The 21,526-nt window shown below is 49.8% G+C and overlaps 1 protein-coding gene across 5 annotated transcripts in view; it reads right to left on the bottom strand.

The window, feature by feature from the left end:
• Nucleotides 1-21,526, bottom strand: part of LRRK1 (leucine rich repeat kinase 1) — a 105,201-nt gene that overhangs the window by 58,339 nt on the left and 25,336 nt on the right. For all 5 annotated transcript variants that reach the window (XM_045825093.1, XM_045825094.1, XM_045825092.1 and 2 more), the window contains 4 exons: nucleotides 8,283-8,446; nucleotides 4,838-5,009; nucleotides 2,714-2,893; nucleotides 2,135-2,283 (listed from right to left, as the gene is read on the bottom strand). In XM_045825093.1, coding sequence (XP_045681049.1) covers nucleotides 2,135-2,283; nucleotides 2,714-2,893; nucleotides 4,838-5,009; nucleotides 8,283-8,446 — 665 coding nt within the window. The remainder of the gene's footprint in view (nucleotides 1-2,134; nucleotides 2,284-2,713; nucleotides 2,894-4,837; nucleotides 5,010-8,282; nucleotides 8,447-21,526) is intronic.

The raw sequence follows: 21,526 nt of genomic DNA, 5'->3' as shown, positions 1-21,526 counted from the left end.
GGGGGAATGCAAATAGTTCATGAAAATATGAAAAGATGCTCGGTGTTACTAATTATAAGTACAGACATCGAAACAAGGAGATATCATTTTCACCCATCAGAATGGTAGAAATGTAAAGGCTTCTTAATACCTAGTGCTGGCCAAGGGGAGGGGACAGAAGCTGCCACATGCTTCTGGTGAAGGTGTGAATCCCACAGCTTTTTAGGGACGTGATTCCAAAGCAGTGCACTTTTACAGCTTTGGTCTATATAGGAGGGGGGACCCCCCAAAAGAGAACTACCTTCTGGAGGGTGGGCCTCTTATAGCACAGGCTTCCCCCACTAGGTGAGTGTTCCAGGAACCCATCTGTAGTTGTGTGCCAGCTGGTGTTGTTGTGAGAGGCTGCGTTCGGCTTCAGTGATATATATTTTTTTTTTTTGGTGGGGGGAAGATTCTTTCAGTGCATTTGCCCATGTCATGATGGGTGATTTCTGAGCACATCTGCCCACACCACGCCGAGTGTTCAGCAGTTTTGGACCAAAAATGGCATGCCCCCCCATGCCCCACTCTCACTATTTACCTGGTCTCACCCTGAGCAACTTTTTTATTTTTTGTTTCCCCAGATGAAAGAAGTCCTCAAGAGGAAACATTTCGCCAATGTGGAAACAGGGAAACAAACAACGGCAGAAGGACTAACAAGCGTCCAAACCATCATGTTCAAAACTGTTTCGAGCAGTGGAAAAAGGTCTCCACGGGTGCAGCACATCAAATGGAGAGTCCTTTGAAGGGGACTGAAGTTTAGACATGTAAGAATAAATACATAATTTTTAATAAATAAATTTCATTTTTGGGGGGGGAAGGAGTGGTTGTCCCTTGTAAACAAATACCCCAGAAAACTAGGCTATAGTACAAGGGAGCAAACCCAGAAACAGTCCACACATCCACCAATAGGAGAAGCGCTCAGCTGTCTGAGCCACATGTCCACCAATAGGAGAAGCGCCCAGCTGTTTGAGCCACACATCCACCAATAGAAGTGCCCAGCTGTCTGAGCCACACATCCACCAATAGGAGAAGCGCTCAGCTGTCTGAGCCACATGTCCACCAATAGGAGAAGTGCCCAGCTGTCTGAGCTACATTTGCTCTGTGGATGTAAGGCTCGTGCTCACGAGGGTGGCTGGTGGGCACATTTGCTGACCTCCAGGGAGTTCATGATGCAGCGCTGAATCAAAAAAGCCAAGCTGAAGACAATGTAAGCGATGCGGTCTTATTTTTGTCATTAAAATGGAAAGCTAAAACTAAACCCTGTGTGTGATTTTTTTCCAGTTTTATGGAGATGTCATTGACATCTCACACGGGGCAAGGGTATGGCGTTCCTCGTGTTGATCTGACACATTTATATGTTGCAAAACGGCCCCCACCATAGTGTTAGCTGGACCTGCCTCATGTCACCAAACTGCCATTACTTTTTGGTGGTAAGAGCATTTCAGACCGACTCTCTTAGAAATGCATTATTAAGATACATAAGGTAGTATTATTAGCTATAATCCCAATGCTATGCATTAGATCTCCAGAATTTATTTATCTATTATTATTATTATTATTATTATTATTATTATTATCATCATCCATCACCCAAGGACGTTGTTTCATTGCTTTTAGGACACAGAGAAAAAAACAAAATAAAACATCGAACCCTTGTCTCTTATACACGCCCCGACCTGGGGATTGAACCCACAGCCTAGGTATGTGCCCCGACTGGGAATCGAGCCGTGACCTTTCGGGTGGAAGTTCCCACTGACTGAGGCACACCAAGTCGGGGCCAGAACTTACTCATCTTTTAAACCAAGTCTCCACCCTTTCACCAACATCTCCCCAGCTCCCCACCCCCAGGCCCTGGAAATCACCATTCTACTCTCGGCTTCTATGTGTTTGTCTCTTTCAGATTCTACACAGAAGCAAGATCATACCCGATTTGTCTTTCTCTGGTTTATTGCTCTTAGCACAATGCCCGCCGAGTCCATCCACGTTGTTGCAAATGGCAGGGTGCTACCTTTTGTCTCGTGGCTCCAACACAGTCCATGGTTCCTTCTCAGGATACAAAGTATCCCGGGGGGCCCCCCTCCCATCCCGTTCAGCTGCAGCCGTGACTACTCACTGTCTTCGAGGAACAGCTGCCGGGCGCGGCGCTGGATTCGATGAAGTACTTCCTGAGCAGATGCTTGCTGAGGTCAGGGCTGTCCAGTAGGATGTAGGAACAGAAGAAAGCCCCATGCCGGAGCAGGAAGATGGCGATGTCTTCGTTGTCTGGAGGACAGAGGAGGAAAGCTCAGGGTGTTTCAGGTGTGGGGGGGTGCGTCCCATCTGTCCCAGGTGGTGGATGCCAGGACGTGAAACAGAACAGCGAAGGTTGAACTTTTCCACTCCTTCCCTTGTTCCTCTTTGTGTTCCTCTTGGTTCCTCTTAGTGTGAGCCTGTGTGGACTCTGCCCTTTGCAGGGCCACCTACGATGGGCCCCTCTGCCACCACTGGGTCCTGTCCCCAAAATCCCCATGTGCAGGGGTGAGGTGCGGGGAGGGAGGGGTGGATGCAGACATTCGGAAAGAGAAACCAAACGCAGGAGTTGCAAATGTCTCCACGCAGGTGAGTGAGAGCCAGGGACAGCACTGACCCTTCAACGCTGTGACAGTTGTCGTGGGCGGGACTGACGGGGCGGCCGGGGTAAGGGGGTACCCACCTGACTTGATGGCCGCGTAGAGGGGTAAGCGCACGATGACTGGGAATTCGTTCTTCCTGACGGCGTAGCTCTCGGGGTCGGCCCCGTGTGTCAGGACGAGAAGCTTCACCAGCTCCAGGTGGCCGCACTGACATGCCAGGGCCAGCATCCAGTTCAGCAGCCGCTGGGGGCTGCAGGGACCTGGTGGGAGGCAGCGGGGCACAGGTGGGGGGGGCGCAGGGGGCACAGGTGGCTGCCGCCACGCTGAGCTGCCCCTGACAGTCCGTGAGATCCAGCAGCCCTGCCCCCCAGCTGAACGACCCTTCCACTGAGCTGATCGTGTTTTCTGGAATAGTCTTTCTCTGCGCTGCCTGTGACATTTCCCCATACCATTGTAAACCCACCTGCGTGCCCCATACTGCCAGGTGAGGAAAAGCCGCATGCCCAACAGAACACACTGTGGTCATAACAGAACACAGGACATGTGGGGAGAGGACGAGAAGGCACTGCCCCGGTGTTATCTCTGGGCAGTGGGCTTCGGAACGCTCCCCTCCCCCAGCGCAGCCCCGACCTCATCCCTAGCGTAGAATTGCAAACAGGGGTGTGGATTTGGGAGACGGGCCACTGAGGGTTAAAATTTAGCTGTGTGACCTTGCACAGCACATTTCTCAAGCTCTCTCTGACCCAGATGATACCAAAGGGCTGGGACCAACTTTTGGAACAAGTCTCTGTGTCTCCCAAGTTCTGCAGAGTGTCCAAGGCTGGGCAAATGCTCAAAATATCTAAGCTGTGCATTTAGGTGTGCAGGTCAGCTGGGGTGGGCTCTTTGGGGCTAGAACAGAGCTATTCTTGGGGATCCCCAAAGACAGGGAGTGAGCCATTGGCTCCCCGGGGTGCCCAGCTCCTCCCTGCTTGACCCAGTGTGCATCCATGAGCCCTAACACTGCCCGGAATTCCCCCTCCACGACCCCCTTCTCCCTCCAGACGCGAGGGGGGGGCACCATCTCAGAACTAACTATGACTGCCAGCCTGTTTCAAAGCACACGATTGGACTCCCCCTAACAGGATTGCTGCATAATTTGCCGGGCCCCCTGTTTAAAAATTATTAAACATTTCCAGAGGGGGACTGCAGAGCGTTAAACCGAGTGTGGGGCCCTTCTAAGCACAGGGCCCCACGTGGCTGTGTGGTTGTACGTGCCCGAAGCCTGCTCTGTACCCGAGCAATACCCTAGTTCTCAATGACTCCTGGTGAGGCAATGCCTCAGCCTGCAATTGTAGCGATGCCTGGACTCGTACGATGTTGCAGATCCGAGCCACCATGGGAAATTAAAGGAGACCAGACAAGAGAAAAAAATGACTTGTTACTAAGAAAGCAGTATCACTACGTGGCACATGCAAAGCACATAGTAATATTCAGCGATTAAAAGAATTGAGCTGTGAAGACATGAAATGACATGGAGAAAACAGAAATGCATACGCCAGGGGAGAGAAGTCCATCTGAAAAGGCTCTCCACTATAGGATTCCAATACAGGCCGTTCTGGAAAAGGCAAAACTAGGGAGACAGCAAAAGGTTGCCAGGGGTTGGAGGTGGGGAGGGAGCGAGGGAGGGAGGGAGAGGTGGAACACGGAGGCTTTTTAGGGAACTGAGACTATTCTGCACGACACTGTGATCGCGGAAACACGTCATCACACCTTTGTCCTAACCTGCAGAATGTACCACCCTAAAGGAAACCACGACTTTTAGTCAGTTATCATGTATCCACCTCGGTTCAACAACGGTAACAAATGCACCACATTCATACAAAATGTAACAACAGGGGAAACTGTGGGGATGGCGTCTGGGAGTCCGCTGGACTTTCCCATCGATTTTTCTGTAAACCTGAAACTGCTTTTAAAAAAATAAAATCTATCCAATTTTAAAGAAAGGAACACAGAGCCTGTTCGTTACCAGCGTGAGAGGATTTCTGTCATGAGTGGAAGGGAGAGGGGCGTGGGGTGTGGCGTTGCTGCTGGAACTCTTCCCTGGGAAAAGTGTGAAGAAAGAAGCACTTTGGGGTGCAGCTTCCCCCCCCCGCCCCAGTGCCTGTCTGGTTCCTAAGAGGGTCCCCGGAGCAGCGGTGGAGCATGCGTGACCTGGGGCTCACCTGTTAAAGACTCGAGGAGTTCGTGCGCCACGTCCGTGTGCCCGAAGTAAGCCGCCACCACGGCGGGGTTGTCATCCGTGGGCTCCGTGGGCAGCTCCACCTGTCTCTGCGTGAGCAGGTACCGGACAGTCTCCAGGTCCCCGTAGGATGCCGAGATGCTCAGAAGCTGGCCCTGGGTGACACAGAACAGGGGCAGGACTCCCGTGAGACCCGCACAGCGGGAAAACGCCGAGGGACTCAATCAACGCTACGTGCTTTTTGAAGTCACGGGCAAGACCAGAGCTGGGCTGTCCAGCGCGGCCCCACTGGCCGGCTGTGAGGGGCTGCTGGGCACCTGAAGTGCGGCCCGTGCCAAACCGGAGGTGCTGGGGGTGCAGAATCACATGCGCTTTCAGAGACGTAGTACAACAAAAGGTAAACTCTCATCAGTAATATTTATATTAGCCCTGGCTGGCGTAGCTCAGTGGATTGAGTGCAGGCTGGGAACCAAAGTGTCGCAGGTTCGATTCCCAGTCAGGGAACATGCCTGGGTTGCAGGCCATGAATCCCAGCAACCGCATATTGATGTTTCTCTCTCTCTCTTTCTCCCTCTCTAAAAATAAGTAAAATAAAGTCTTTAAAAAAATAATAATATTTATATTGATTCCCTGTTGAAATAATGATCTTTTAAAAGCAATCCTTGCCTGAGGATATGTCTATTGATTTTAGAGCGAGAAGAAGAGAGGGAGGGAGAGAGAAAGAGAGAGACATCAGTGTAAGAACCAGTTGCTTCCCGTATGTGCCCCGACAAGGGATCGAACCTGCACCTCAACCCAGGCAAGTGCCCCGACTGAGACTCGAACCCACAACCTTTTGGTTTATGGGATGACACTCCAGTCAACTGAGCCACCCAGGAATCAGGGAGCCATGATGATCTTTAATATACGCAAATTAAATAAAACACATTATTAAAACTTCACCTGCCTCTGTTTCTTTTCATGTAACTGCTAGGAAATTGGATGTTACAAATGCAGCTGGCAGTGTGTTTCTCTGGGACAGCGCTTCAGGAGGAGGGGGAGGGGGTCGAGTATCCCCACACGGCACCCCGCTGGAGCTTAGGAGCCATCTGACACATGCTGTGTGGACCTCGGGGCAGGAAGGCAGCCAGGCTCTCTGAAGAACCGCCCCCTCCCCCCGCCAGTGATTCATACTGGGACAAGACGGATGGGGGTGCTCTGACCTGAAACCAGGGATGAAGATCTTCCAGCGCCATGCAGTGGGCCTCTTGACTTGGTGGCCCAGAGGAAAAGGACAGGGTGGAAGTGAGACCCCATGGGGCGGGCTGTATAGTTTGTATTATTTTATTCTTATTTGTAACCCTGCGCTGAGGATGTGTTTCCTCACTGCTCTGAGAAAGAGCAAAAGGGAGAGAGGAAGGCAGAGAGAGAAACATCGATGTGAGAAAGAAGCATGAAGTGGTGGCCTCCCTGCGCGTATCCCGACCAGGGGTCGCACGCGCCCAGACTGGGGATCGAACCCGCAACCCAGGCCTGTGCCCTGACCGGGGATCGAACCTGAGACCTTTCAGTTACAGGATGACACTCGGACCGACTGAGCCGCCCCGGCCAGGGCTAGGCAGTATGTGAATACACGCATAAGGACGTGCAGACTCAGCGAGGTTTTGTAGCTTGTCCGAGATCACGCAGCCTGTCAGGAGCCGCCGTGGACGGACTATAAAAATAGTCCTCTGGCTTTTCACGGGCTTCCCTGGCTCTGCCAAAAGGATGCTCAGAGAGAGAGGCCGGGCGGGTGTGTGCCGTGTGGGACTGCATCGCCGAAATCGTAAGTCCTCCCGGCTCTTGGCTGCTCCCCAGGACTTGGGCATCAGCGCTGCTCAGGGAGGCAGACGCCGAGCCCGGGCCGGAATGAGGAGGCTGGTGTGGTGCCAGCATCTCCGGAGGTCTGACTGCGTGCAGCGAGACGCTGGGCCAGGCACTGAAGATGCCAGAGGCGATTTCTGGCCTCCGTGAGCTTACAATTACGTCTGAGTCTCGAACTTGTCTAAAACAGCCACCGGAGAGCACATGCTGCTTGGTGAATAGTTCGGCGAACCGGTGTCTTTGGAGGTCGCTGTGGGGTGAGGCGGGCAGGGAGGGGTCAGCCCAGCCCCAAGGACGGAGACTGGCATCGGTCGAGTTCGTGCCGTGTGCCCGGTGTGACGTGGAGTGCTTCACTTGTGTGTTCACACTTAGTCCCGAGAGCAGGGACCTATCTGTACTTGCATCTTTTTAAATTTGCAATATTCCTTTAAAGATCGATGACTTTATGTTTATGGATTTTCAGAGAGAGGGAGAGAGAGATTTGTTGTTCCACTTATTGACGCATTCATTGGCTGATTCTTGTATGTGCCCTGACCGGGGATCGAACCCACAGCCTTGGCGTATCAGGCTGATACTCTAACCAGCTGAGCTACCTGGCCAGGGCTGTATTTACACCTTGCATCTGTGGAGGAGGCAATGAAGACTTGCCCACAATGGGCGGGGGCGGGGGGGTAATGAGTCAGCGGAACTATCAGGATTTGAACTGGAATCTGTGTAGCTCCAAACAGCCACGTCCCCTCCTCTCCTTCCCAGACGCCCCAGGAAATGCGGGACTTGGAGAGAGGCTCGAGCTCTGGAAGTGGAGAGAACAGGCTGGCGACCAAGGTGTGCCTGACAAGGGATGGTAAGGGACGGCGTGTTTGGAGGCCAGCAGAGAGCCCCACACTCCATACGATTGGAGGGGGAAAGCCCTCAGCCTGCCACTCTGCACGGGGCAGGGCCCGGCAGCCCCCACATGGCCTTAGGCAGCAAAGCCACAGGGACTGACTCAATGACGCACGGCACGTGCCAGCCTCTGTCTAGACGCCAGCCAGCGAGTTAGGGGCTGAGAGCCCCATCCCTGCGAGAGAGCTGCACCCGAGGCACGTCGATGCTTACAACAGGACTGCGTCTGTACTAGAAACAACTCGGACCAGCAGGCTGGAAGGGTTTCTCCAAAACTGCTGAGTGTGGTGTCGGGATGTACTAGGAATATATTTTTTACTCTCCTGTCCTTTTTTTCCCTCTGCTTTTACATATTTCTTACTTTTCCTTTTTGAGCGCGCGCTATTTTGACAATGAAAGGAAACGTGAAAGGGGACTGTAGACTAAACCTGCGGGTCGGCGTTTTGCTCTTTACCCGTCAGTTACTCCTCCCCTGTCCCCCGGGGGAGCTGGTGGTGGTGACCTTGGGTGACGACAGGTGAAGTCATCACAAAAGGACTGGCACCCGTAAGTGTACGTGTGACACAAGGCATTTCCAGAACACAATAAAAATATCCCCACTGTGATTATGGGGGTAACAGGAAGACCCGAGTGGCATCCTTTGTCCTCGGTTCTGGCCAGGGGAACCGGGGGACCAGGGGGAAGGTCAGCCTTGACCTTACCTTCTCCAGCTGGGACGTGCTCTCGTCACAAGCCTCTCGGAGCAGGTGGCGGGCTCTGCTGGGGTCTCCCTCCTTGTAGGCGGCGTGGATGTCTTCCGTCCCAGGACACCGCGCTGTGGGGTCACCGCTGGGCGTGGACAGCTTGCTGCCCATGTCCCCGGCCCCTGGTGGATAGAAGCACACACAGTGTTGCTGTCACGGCTGGCTCCCAGGAATCGTTAAAAAGGTGCTGTCTGGCCCTGGCTGGTGTGGCTCAGTGGATTGAGTGCTGGCCTGAGAACCAAAGGGTTGCCGGTTCGAATCCCAGTCAGGGTGCATGCCTGGGTTGCAGATCAGGCCACAGTAGGGGGCGCATGGAAGGTGACCACACACTGATGTTTCTCTCTCTCTTTCTCTCCCTCCCTTCCCTTCTCTCTAAAAATAAATAAATACAATCTTAAGAAAGGAAAGGTCCTCTCGGTGACATAAATCTGCGGCATTAGGAAGAGAAAGGGGTCGCCTTCACATGCCGCCAATGCCAGCAAGCCTAGGGGACCCTGGGACTGTGCCCCGCTGGAGGGACTTCCTGAGAGGGCTGGCACTGAAGTCGGGCGGACTGCAAAGGCACCAGGCAGCCGAGTGCAGCCAGGGAGGGTTCTGCAGCGAGACTGTCCCCTGGGGCAGCTGCCTGGCCGGGGACTGCTGGGCTGGTGTCCTTGAAAGCAATGGAGAAGTAGGGTCTTCCATGGGACAGCTGGTAGCCCACCCAGATTGTCCCTCTGCTGTGTTCCCAGCAGAGGAAGCAAGAGCAAACCCAGGGGGCGTGGAACTCGATACGTCTCTGCTAGGAAACCACACGCATGGTGTGGGATTCAGAACCGGGGCCTTCACTCCATCCCCTGCTGCGTACAGAAGATGCAGGAGGAAAGGAAGTCAGCCCCTATGCACACAGAGCCCCGACCCTAGGACAGGGGTTCATGAGTACAAAGTCTGTGAACCCCAAAAGGCTTCAGAGGGTTCTTGCATATCCCCAAATTGCACACGCAACCTGGTGTGTGTGCCCAGGTGTGCGTATGCTTTCCAGGGAGGACGTTCAAGGCTTCTGCCAGATTTGCGAATGTATCAGTGACGCCGAGTTCCAAGTTTTACCTCTAGAGATATTATTTTTTATAAGATTTTATTTATTTATTTTCTAGACAGGGAAGGGAGGGAGAAAGAGAAAGAGAGAGAGAGAAACATCAATGTGCAGTTGCTGGGGGCCATGGCCTGCAACCCAGGCATATCCCCTGACTGGGAATCGAACCTGCGACACTTTGGTTCGCAGTAGAGATATTATTTTAAAAGACCGCAAAGAGTGAGGCGGGAATTCTACTACCATTTTTTTTGGCCAAGTTCCCCCAGCCCGTGTTTGCCAGGAAGAGGCAGAGGGGGCCTGGGGTTTGGTCTCCAAGCTCTCAGGCTCAGGCTGAACCCACCCCATCTCTCGGCTGCCTCTTGGGAGGGATGAAAAAACAACAACAACAACAACAACTTTTAACTGCTTTTTGAAAAAGGTAAATTCTGAGCAAGGTCAGCTTCCACATACTCCTGTGACGACAACGCATCCCATGATAGCAGCTAACATTTGAAAAATAAAAAATTCATTTATTCCTACTAGCATAAAAGTTACGTGCCGAGACACAGATTTCACAGAAGGTGGACCAGAGTTGCACACGGAAAACTACGAAACACGGCTGAGCGAAAGCAAACAAAACCCGTGTCCAATGGGAAGGCATCTCGTATTCACGGGTGGGAAGAATCAACATTGTTCAAACGTCCATTCTCCCCAATTTTATCTACAGATACAGTGTGATCCCAATAGTCCAATAGGCTTTTTTGGGAGGGGCAGAATTTGGCAATCTGATCCTCCAGTTGGTACAGAAATCCAAAGGACTTAGAATATCTAAAGTCATCTTGAAAAAGTAAGAGAGTCGGCGGGTGTACATTAACTTGATTTCAAGTCTCACCATAAAGCCACACCGATCACGACGGAGTGGTGGTGGCAGAGCCGACAGCCAGGGGGCAGAAAGGAGTTGAGAAATGGGCCGAAACTTGTACATCCACTTGCTTTTTGACGAGGGCACCAAAGCGATACAACGAGAAAAGCAAAGTGTGTCCAACACACGCTGTCAGAACTGGACATCCACCTTGATTGAAAAGAAACCCCAGACCCTGGTTCTCACCGCCAACATGAATGTGTTTATTAATTTGAGATGGATCAGGAGTCTAAGGGTATGACTATAGAGCTTCTGGAAAAAAAAACCCCCACAAAAACAACAGCTTCACGATTTGAGAGTAAGCCAAAGTTCCTTAGGACCCAGAAAGCAATCACCATGCGAGACAAAATTGCTAATCACACCTGACCAAAAACTTTAAACTTCTGCTCAGTCAAAAGATAGATCTGCCATTTAAAAATGAACAGGCAAGTTACATACAAAAAGAAAGCATTTGCAAAACATATCCAAAAAAAGCTGTGGCATCTAGGATATAAAAAGAACTCCAGCTCAGGAACCAAGGACAAACAGCCCAATTAAAAATGGGCAAAGATGGGAACAGCTAGAAGATAGTCTAAGAACTCAGTCTCATCAGTCATCAGGAGACAGCAAATTAAAACAGCCAAGAGACACCACTAGACTCCCAGAAGATTCACTAAAATTTAAAGACTTGGTGAGGGGGGGCGGGGCAACCAGGACTCTCTGACCTTATTGGTTGGAGCATTAAATAGCACTACTACTTCCGAAACAAGCCTGGGGTTTCTTATAAAACTAAAAAAACACCTACCCTATGACCCATGATTCTATTCTTAGCTGTTTACCCCAGACAAATGTGTCTAAAACTTATACCCAAGGATGTTCCTAGCAGCTTCATTCATAATATTTCCAAACTGGAAATAATAGTCTAAAAATAATCAGCAAAATGGGTACACAGCTAGGTACTGTGGTTTGGTAACCACTCAGCAATAAGAAGGAATAAACTGCTGATCCATGAAATAACGGACAGAAATCTGAAGACGTAATGCTGATGAAAGAATGATCACACAACGTGATTCCAATCCATGGGTGAGAATAATCAGAACAGTGAGGGAGCGGTTACTGGGGGTAGGGACAGACATCAGATTACCAGGGAAGGGACATCAGCAAACTTTCTGAGTGATGTTTCCAATTTTTTTTTTATTTTTACCCTCACCCAAGGACATTTTTTCATTGCTTTTAGAGAGAGAGGAAGGGAGAGAGAGAAACTTCGAAGTGAAAGAGAAACATCAATTGGTTGTCTTCCAAACACACCCTGACTAGGGATCGAACACACAGCCCAGGTCTGGGCCCTGACTAGGAATTGAACCTGTGACTTTTCGGTTTACCAGATGACACTCCAACCAGCTGAGCCACAATGGCCAGGGCAATGTTTTTATACCTTAAAAAAAAATTTTTTTTATTTGTTTAGTTTTAGAGAGGAAGGGAGGGAGAAGGAGAGGGAGGGAAACATCACTGTGTGGTTGCCTCTTGTGCGCCCTCTACTGGGGACCTGGCCCGCAACCCAGGTATGTGCCCTGACTGGGAATCGAACTGGCCACCCTTTGGTTCTCAGGCCAGCACTCAATCCACTGAGCCACACCAGCCAGGGCTATATCTTTATGGATGATTTCATTACACCGATGTTGCTTCAAAACTTATCAAATAGTCCAGTGAAGATATGCACCTTTTCCTTTATATAAATTTTACCTAAAAAAACTATAAACAACACTGAACAGTAGTCAATAAATATGAATGCTGACGTATTATTTGAGGGTGAAGTGCGCAGGTGTTTCCAATTTTCAAATGCCTTCAAAATCATGGACGGATGGGCGGATAAAGGAATACATGGGCAGACACGTGAGCGAGTGATTTTAGGAAACGTGAACCGGAGAATAGAGGTGGTGGGTATGTGGATGTACATGCTTCTGCCCATCCTAAACGCAGGGCCAGCTCTGGGGAGGCCTGAATGAGCCCCATGGGCCACAGCACAGGAAGGCCCTGCCCGTGAGGAAAGGCGGGGACAAGCTGCTTACGGCAAAGGGGCTACACACCCTCTGGGATCTTTGCAGCTCGCCTTGGAGCTTGCCTTCCCCGTGGCAAAGGCGAGCGCTCTGAAAATCCGCCCATGGAGAGGAGTATCACATACATTGTTGCTAAAATGCAAACGTAAGATCGGTGCGTCTGCGAGGAGATGACTGTGCGTTCATTTGGCATTTTTTATGGTTTGGCTGTGTATTTTTGGAGAGCAGAATCAGAAAAGGGCTGGGTGTGTCAGCGGTTATAGATGTGAAGAAGGCAGCTGTGCTTCTTATCGCATGTAACAGTCTCCATTAATTATTTACAGTCAGGGACCCAGGGACGTCATCGGAGAGGGGGCGGGGGACAGGGAGGCCGCGGGCAGGCGCGAGGAGGAGGGAGAACCGAGGGTAGCGTCCTCCTTCCAAAGGGTCACTTAGTGACGCCATTGGCACCTTTCAGAGGGAAGCAAATATCCACCTCATCCCTGTAAAAGACAAGTGCGTGTGCAACGTGCGTGTCTGCGCGTGCCCGAGCAGGTACAAAGGGACCCCCGGAAACAGTTCACCTTGCAGCCCCCGTTAAACCACACGGAGGAGGCGGGGCCTCGGACTGAGGCTGCGCGGGAAGTGAGAACGTGACTTGACTTTACCTTGATTTTCAGAGTTTAATGCATGTGGACTAAATGATGTGATAAGAACCAAGACCCTGCTCGGTTCTATTGACATTATTTTTTCAAGGTGGTGATGTTTTCAGTTTTGAACTTGGTTTTCTTAAGTTGCTTGGGCAATGGCTTGGTCATGGACCCCCAGACCTGGGGGGCCGGTCCAAACTGCTGGGCAGGCATTCTGGGAAAAATGTCAGTTAGTGAACATGCACTTAATTTAATCTGCCAACTTCATTGAATTCCCTGAAATGATAAGGAGAGTGGTTCTGTATATTTTAATTGAAAAAAAATCAAAATGCTGATGATGAGTTAGTAACGATACTAAGAATGGGTTGAGCCCTGGCTGGCGTAGCTCAGTGGATTGAGCACCGGCTGCAAATCAAAGCATCACAGGTTCGATTCCCAGTCAGGGTACATGCCTGGGTTGCAGGCCACGGTCCCCAGCAACTGCACATTGATGTTTCTCTCTCTATCTCCCTCCCTTCCCTCTCTAAAAATAAATAAATAAAATCTTAAAAAAAGAGAGAATGGGTTGAGAGGGATTTAGTGATAAAATTATTGTTCCTTTTTATTTCCCAAGCTCCCCCGTGATGGAATTATATGACTGTTTTATTTAAATCTTTAAAGGAAATAACACAAGTAAGAAAAGAATACACTCTCATTGAAAAAACCCTAAATAATACAACAATACATCACATATGAGACAGAAGTCCCTCTCCCTCACCACTAGACGCCTCTTCTTAGAAGTACTTACTTTTATAGTAATTTCCCCCCAAATACCAGTTTCATATTTGAGAATCGGTGACCTCTGATTTAAACTTAAAGCAAGGGAACATATTTACACTATTTGCAATTATTCAGTTATTTATTGGTGCCTGTTCATCGACAATTGTCCATAATTCTGTTCTCTTGTATAGTAAAAAGTCATTTCTGTAATTCAGTAAAACATCACAGTTCTACACATTTTTCTCATGCAGATTTTAAATTCATATTAAAAACATAACCCTCCAAACTTACTTGATTTCAATCATTAATATATGAAATAAGACACTATAGCAAGTAGGAAAGTAATAGTAGGCTTAGAATGATCCTGTTTCAGATTTAAAAAAAAAACAATTCCTGTCCCTGGCTGGCATAGCTCACTGGATTGAGCGAGGGCTGCGAACCAAAGTGTTGCAGGTTCGATTCCCAGCCAGGGCACATGCCAGGGTTGCAGGCCACGGCCCCTAGCAACCGCACATTCATGTTTCTCTCTCTCTTTCTCCCTATCTTCCCTCTCTAAAAATAAATAAATCTTTTAAAAATTCCTTTTTGTTCCCTATTATAATGTGTCATCATTTTGCTATTAGCAATAAAAATTCCTCACACACACAAACACACACAGCAAACAGGCATCTTGCTTTTAATGCAAAATAGATACGCTTAATGAAGTATGTAACTAGGCAAAGGAGACCAACAGCAAAGTTTTGTTTCTTAAAAAAATTTTTTTGGGTTGGTGTTTCTTGGTTGATTTTAGGAGTGAGTCGGTGAGAAGAGGAATGAGTGAGTGGAAAACGTAGATGCAGTGACTGAATCCAGCACATACACTTGGTAGTTATTCAAGAATACAAGAAGCATTTCCAATAAGCCGTGAGATGACACGCGATATATTCCTGGTCGGGATAGATATCAATAACTATGTGGCTATTTAAGTGTGCTAGACATGGACAGGAAGTTCAAGTTCATCATGTGGAGAAGCATCTGGTTAAAAAAATATTCCCAAACCCGGAGAACCAAGCACATGCCATCCTTAACCGCTCACCGTCAATTTCATAATCCGTTTATAGAGAAATACTTTCAGGAACTGTGGGTATTTCCCATCTTTTGCTGTTCCTCGGAGAGGTATTGTAGTTGCTAATAATTCAGTCTCTAAATGTCATTTCTGTAATTCGGGTCTGAGAAAAACACGTGATTCCAACAGCAGGAGAACTTAACGAAAATCATTCTTTGCTTTTATTCTGGGGAAGTAATAAAAGAGAATCCCACGCATGTTAGAGAGTGCTGTCCGTCTGTAAAAGTCACGTCACTTGTACCATAATCCCCTGTGGCCTTCTCCGCCCTGACAAGAGTCCTTTGTCTGCTGACCCTGAGTCTGCTCTGCCCTGATACTCTGAGAAGACATCCTCATTTTTCCTTCTAGAACGATATTTGTGGAACGATCCCTCCCGACCCAATAATCAGAATGAAATTTTCTCTCTTCCGGTTTTTTTTTTTCTTCCCTACAAACCTAGGACGATGGAGAGCTAATATGAAAGTGGCTTTAATTCTCTAAATTGGAAGTATTGGCCTGTTCTAGAAATATCTCTCTCTATTTGTATTTAATTCTCTCATCTCCACAAAGAGAACATAAATGAGTGCTGTCTCTCTCAGTTCAGAATCTGTGGCACCCTCTGGACACCCTAGAAGAGACACTGACATTTTATTGGCACATCCGTGGCATTTCTAAGATTCCATTCACTTCCATCACTAGAACAGCAAAAAGTAAGAATATTCCCATCCACTCGCAGTTCACAGCAGAACGCGCACAGGTGCACAGGTAAACTCGCCGAAGCTACTGACCTGGTCATAGTTGTTAACGACCTTCCCCTGACATCCTCCACCGAGTCCCCATGTGGCCAAAGCGCAGGGGCAGGGGACCGTCCCTCCCCGCGGGTTCCACCCTCCGGCGCGGCGGGACGCGCCCACCGGAGCCGTGGCTTTCCCGGCCTTCAGCTGGAGAAGGATGCTCCGTTCTTCCCCAGCTATCGCTGGAGAGATTTAGCCTCGGCAGCGGTTTTCATCCCTGGGTCGAATTACGGTGAAATTCAACCCTTTTAGTTCTGTGGGGAAGAGGCAGGAGTGGGGAGGTGTGGAGGGCAATATGACCCCGAGGGTGACCCTCCGCGGTCATTCCTCACCGGCTCCAGATGGTGGGTGCTCGGCCCCATCAGGCTGGGCCACTGGGACGGGCCAGCGTCAGGCAGGGAGCGTGGAGAGCCATGGCCTTGGCGGGGGGCCTGGTTCCCGTCTCCCATGGAACAGCAACCCAGCAGCACAGACGTACAACCTCTCTGTGGGTACCCACCTCTAACCGCTGGCAATGGATTTACATGAATAAAGCGGGGGGTGGGGCGGGCAAGGGATTCTCCAAGGGGGGCAAAAGTAGGTTTACAGTTGTGAGCACACGAAACACAGTGCATTCTTGTATTATCATTTATTTATCAAGGATCATACTGTTGACTATTATTAACCTACTTTGGCCCACCCCTGTGTATGTATATACACAAGCCATGTGGGGTTATACCGTATAAAACACTGCTATTTTCTCTAGAAATAAAAAAAAATACAATCAGTCATAGGATGCCATGTTATGCCCACCACAGTGAGACATGTAGTGACTTCTAATGTTCGCCACTGGCCAGAGTGTGGCGAACCCCGGCACGTGTCACTGGGGTGGTGTGGGCGTGGCCGGCAAACGGTGGAACTTTTTTAGAGAGCAGGATCCAGGGAGAGGTCCCGCCAGTTTGCCCGTGGTTTTTTCTCCTAGAAATTTATCTGCAGAAATAACGTGGCACCACCACCACCACCAGCAACAACAAAAAATACATTCCTGGGCTATGCCATTGTGCCCTGCAGAATTACCTATGACATGGAGGGAGGAGCCTGCCAACCAGGTACATGGACAAGGTCAGGGAGTCAGGGAGTGGCTGAGATGCCCAGCACTGATTGGTGCTTGATTCGTGTGTCATTTAGTTTAATGCTACAAGGGTGGGCCATGCCGTCCTGGTACAGACCAGGGGGCCGAGATGAAGATGCCGCTGTTCACCGTGACGGAGCTGACGCCTGCCTAGCAGGTCCTTCTGACTCAGGAGCCCTCGAAAATCTCCACGGTTCTGCTTTCCAATGTAGTGCCTTCACGGACCGCATGTTTGTGCTCCACCCAATTTGTCTGTTCCATCCCTACTCCCCAAGGTGCCGGTGTTAGGAGGTGAGGTGAGGTGAGGTGAGCAGGTTGTGAGGGTGGGACCCCTCGATGGGATTAGTGCCCTGTGCAGATCCGGGGAGAGAATGGTGGTTGCAAACTAGGAATGGGGCCCACACCCTTGACCTTGGGCTTCCCAGCCTCCAGAAACGTGAGAAGTAAGTGTGTACTGTTTCAGCACCCACGCGGCAGCTTGTGATAGCAGCCCGAGCTGACTAGAGGTGTCTCCAGGTGCTTCGACCTGAGGAGCTACTATGCAGACATTAAAACCGATGATCATGAAGACTCAGGAGAAGTATGGGCAATACTTACATACTATTAAGCTACAAGAGTGGAATATGGGGCGGAGACTGGGAAAAAAAATCAGGGAAAAAATTCATCACACAGAACACTGCCTGACACGATTTGAAAATGGGCCACGTGAAAGAATTCACCCCAGGCTGGTAGATTAAAATGCTTTCTAAAAAGGTTTTGGATGAGTACAGTTGATTGTTTTTGTTTATGAAAGTTTCATTGGCCCTGGCTGGTGTGGCTCAGTGGATTGAGCGCTGGCCTGTGAACCAAAGGGTGGCCAGTTCGATTCCCCGTCAGGGCACATGCCTGGGTTGCAGGCCAGGTCCCCAGTAGGGGGCACTCGAGAGCCAATCACACATTGATGTTTCCCTTCCTCTTTTTCTCCCTCCCTTCCCCTCTCTAAAAATAAACACAAAAAATGTTTTTTAAAAAAAGTTTTGTTCATCTGTTTGTCTGTCTCTCTGTTTAGAAAGAAGGACCCAAGGACATACGTACATGAGATCAGCAGTTGTCTCCAGCTGGCGAAATGACTGGAGATTTTGTCTGTCTGTGTTTTTCTGTGCTTTCCAATATGCATCCTTTTTCCCCCTCACCAAGCTTGTATTGATTTTGAAATTAAGACAAAAAACTAAATGAGGAAGTGTACCCAGAACAAAATCGACTCCCTACAACCTGACTGAACGAATTTGTTCTTTGAGGGCAGCAGCCGCCAAACTGAAGGGACTCTCTGCTCTCGGGCAGACCACGGCTTGACCTGGTTGCTCTGGAGAAAAGGACAAAAGGGCCCAGACAATCTCGAGGGACAGTCATTGGCAAAGGTGTCCCAGGCTTTGAGCGACCAAATAGAACGGTCTATTTATCAAGGGCTGCCAGGTGCTATGAGAAGTCCTTGTTCTCCAGCCCCCCCCCCCCCCCCATGCAAGGTGGCGGTCCTTGGTCCTTATCTCCACTCCCCACCTTGTGGCGGTCCTTATCACATTCCCCACTGCTCATTCGAGAAGCTCCCCCCACCCCTCGCCGAGCAGCAGAGCTGGGGCTGGGATGCCCAGCACCTGCCGTCCACGCCAGCCCCCCACTTCGCAGGCTGCGGAGCCTCCCAACCAAACGCGGGACACTCATTCGTAATGTAACATTCTGGGGGGACACCGGGGAACTGAAAGGTGAGACGATCCTGTGCTGTTAGATGGAAAAATCCAGAGACTCCCTGCAGCGGCAGATGAGAACCAGAAACACGATGAATCCTCTCCTGGGCTTACTGCCTCTTCCAAGGTTTCCCTTATTTATGGCTCGTGCATTCCACACGTATTGACTGCCTCCTGTGTGGTGGGCTGGGCCCTGGGGACACAGCGGGACGTGACGGGCCGTCAGAGCTAGGGTGTGATGCTCTGGTTGTTCCCGATTTTCCTCTTAAACCCCTGCGACAGAAGCCATGCTCGGGAGACTGGGGATGGTCAGTGGACAAATGCTGACTAGGAGGAACAAAAAGGAGAACTGTGGGCTGGAGAAATAAAAACCACAGAAGCGAGACAGTTCCCTCATTCGATACTCCCTCCCATATTAAAAAAAATGGTACAATGGGAAGATACCAAAAAAAAAAAAGAAATCAGTCATCCTCTGACCTCCAGGAAGGCTCTCGGGGTTATAAACAGTGAGAGGCCGCGGCAACCCTCTTTCTGGGGTTGCTGCGACACATTTAAAAAGCACGATACAAAAAAAAAAAAAAGCACAGTCTGCATAAAGATGCTGATTGCAATATTGTTTCGTGCAGCAGAAATGGTGGTTATTTATGGTGATTGTCAAATGCATTAAAATGCTTATCACTTTGAGTGCACAGAGAGATCCCCCACAACACGGGAACTAAACGAGAAGGAAAGACCCCAACGTGCTAACAGGAGTTTTTCTTACGCGAGAGAACTGGAGGTGATCTTGGCCCCTTTCCCGAATTTTCCAGTTATTTCTCTGTTACTGCTATAATGGAGAAATCTCTTTTAAAAAATATACTTTCCAGGTGAACAAAGCAACATTTCTAACCGAGGGCAGCCTCCTCTTGGCAAAGTTGGGCACAAGGCAAGGAAGAAAACACCTCTGTCCAGAGGGAAATCTCGCGTGAGGCACCTGGATTTTTCCCAGGAGGGTCTTGAGCCGAGAACCAGGAACCGTGCTAACAGACAGGTGACCGACATGCAGCTGTGGCAGTAAGGGATGCATCTATGATCCCGTCTGTCGGTAGTGTCATTCAGAATGGCCGACGGACACAGAGCTCTCTTGCTAAGAGAATGCTCTTGCGCATCCCCTGCCGTGGGCCCTTCTCCATGCCACCTGCTCTGGAGTCCGGCCACTGCAGCACCCCAGTGGTGGGGTTCACGTCGGGTCAACGTTTAGACTGTCTCAAGATAACACTCTGGGGCTTTCCGATTTATAAAACTATCCCAGGACTTAGTCACACTCACGGCCCCGGAAGGTGGACGGAAGGCGGGCCGTCCAGGGCACGGACCGCCATGGAGAGGAGCAGAGGACGGTGACCCGCACGCCACCCCCGTCTCACCCAGTTCCGCATGCGTGGTTTACAGCACCCCCGGTGCAGCGCCCGGCTTACAGGGGTGGTCGCGGAGTTCACAGGAATGAAAGCATGCGTGGGAAGTGCTTACAGTGCAGCCTGACCCTCCGTGGGCTGTGGATCGATGCTAGGACTCACTACTGCTCTTTGAAATAAAGTTAGAAACTCGGTCTGTGCCTACGACCTGTGGAGGCTGAAGTGCTCATGGTACTCCATGCCATCTGAGATAGATTGAGTCAATGCAAATGCACAGGTTGGTGGTTCTCTGAATCTTATTTCCTGAGCTCCAGCTCAGGGGTGAGCGGATGCTGTTAACATGCAAATAAAAGGCAAAAGTGAGTGGCAACGAGCGTTTATGTGAGATCCAAAAGAATAGCTCTTTTGGAAGCACTGATTCAGGCAGAAACCCAAATAATGTTGCAAACAGGAGGCAAAGGCAAGGGGCATTTATGAAAAAGGGAGGGCAATAATGACGTCAACAGAAGGGGGGCATTACTATTGGCACAGATTAGCTGACATAGTGATGCTAATTCTGAACAATGTTTTAAATTCTCAGTATGGTGGTCTTCAGGCCGGTAGCCATAGTATCTGCTTTCTTGTTATCTCTCCAAACTGTTTTTGGGGCACCGGGTTGTTTTTGGCCCAGTTCAAAGGTTATTTTGCCCTGTTTTAACATCGAAAGGTTTGAGACACGAGACCCACCAGGCAGCTCCTCTGGAATGGCAGCTTCTTCCAGTGGGCATGAAGTGGTACCTCACTGTGGTTTTGACTGGCATTTCCCCAATCACTAATGAGTTCAGCATCTCTTTGTGTGCTCATTGGCCATTTCATATCTTCTCTGAGAAAGGCCTATTCAGATTCTTTCCTCATTTAGTTGTCTTTTTGTCGTTGGCTTGTCGGGGTTCTTTATTTAATTTGGACACACACCGTTCATCTGAGGGTGTTGGGAACCGCCCTGCCTGGTTTCAGAAGCTGTAACCCACTGTGGCTAAGGCTGAGTGAGTGACCTTTGGACCATAAGCCACTAAGGAGACAAAGCTTATCTCCCAGGCAGGGGCGCCACCTCTGCCCCCTTTACTTCTCACCCTGCTTGGCCCCGAGCAGGTGACATGTTAGCTAATGATGGGCAAGATTCCTCAAGGGAGGGACGACCTAAGACAGGCATGGTCATGAAGGGGCTCTCAGGGAAGGACTTGGGGGCTATAGAAAAAGGGGGTGATGGACCCTTGCCCCTCGCCTCGGCTTTCGCACAGCCTGAGTCCTCATTCTGTCTGCAAGAAGTCTCCTAATCTCTTGGCTGCCTTACTTCCCCTGCCTGATTTAAGCCTGAAACAATGCCTTAGGCCTGAAACAATTCCAGAGGTGCGTGCGGCCCTGTGCTGGAAAGGGCGGGTTCCCTGGGGTGATCAGGCCTGAGAAAGAATGCATAAAATCCTGTGAAGCCTGCTTTGCTAAGAATACCCTCAATTTAAATGATAAGGGTCCAAGCATGCAATGAGTTTGTTCCCCAAAGTTTTATGGCCCTTTAGCTATCTGACCCTGACTCAAAATAGGCCCTCAGAGTTCTTTGAGTGTTATCTATTGTTTGATCACTACTGCCTGATAATGATTGAAGAGCTTTACGGATATGCCCTGTGTTCCCGGTGCAAATTAAACCCAGTAAAAGCCCATTGAGAAAAA

The sequence above is a fragment of the Phyllostomus hastatus genome, unplaced genomic scaffold (genome assembly GCF_019186645.2).
Source record: "Phyllostomus hastatus isolate PE091 unplaced genomic scaffold, TTU_PhHast_1.1 phas_scaffold_555, whole genome shotgun sequence".
Classification (NCBI taxonomy): Eukaryota; Metazoa; Chordata; class Mammalia; order Chiroptera; family Phyllostomidae; genus Phyllostomus; species Phyllostomus hastatus.
This window is presented reverse-complemented; position numbering and strand designations above follow the sequence as displayed.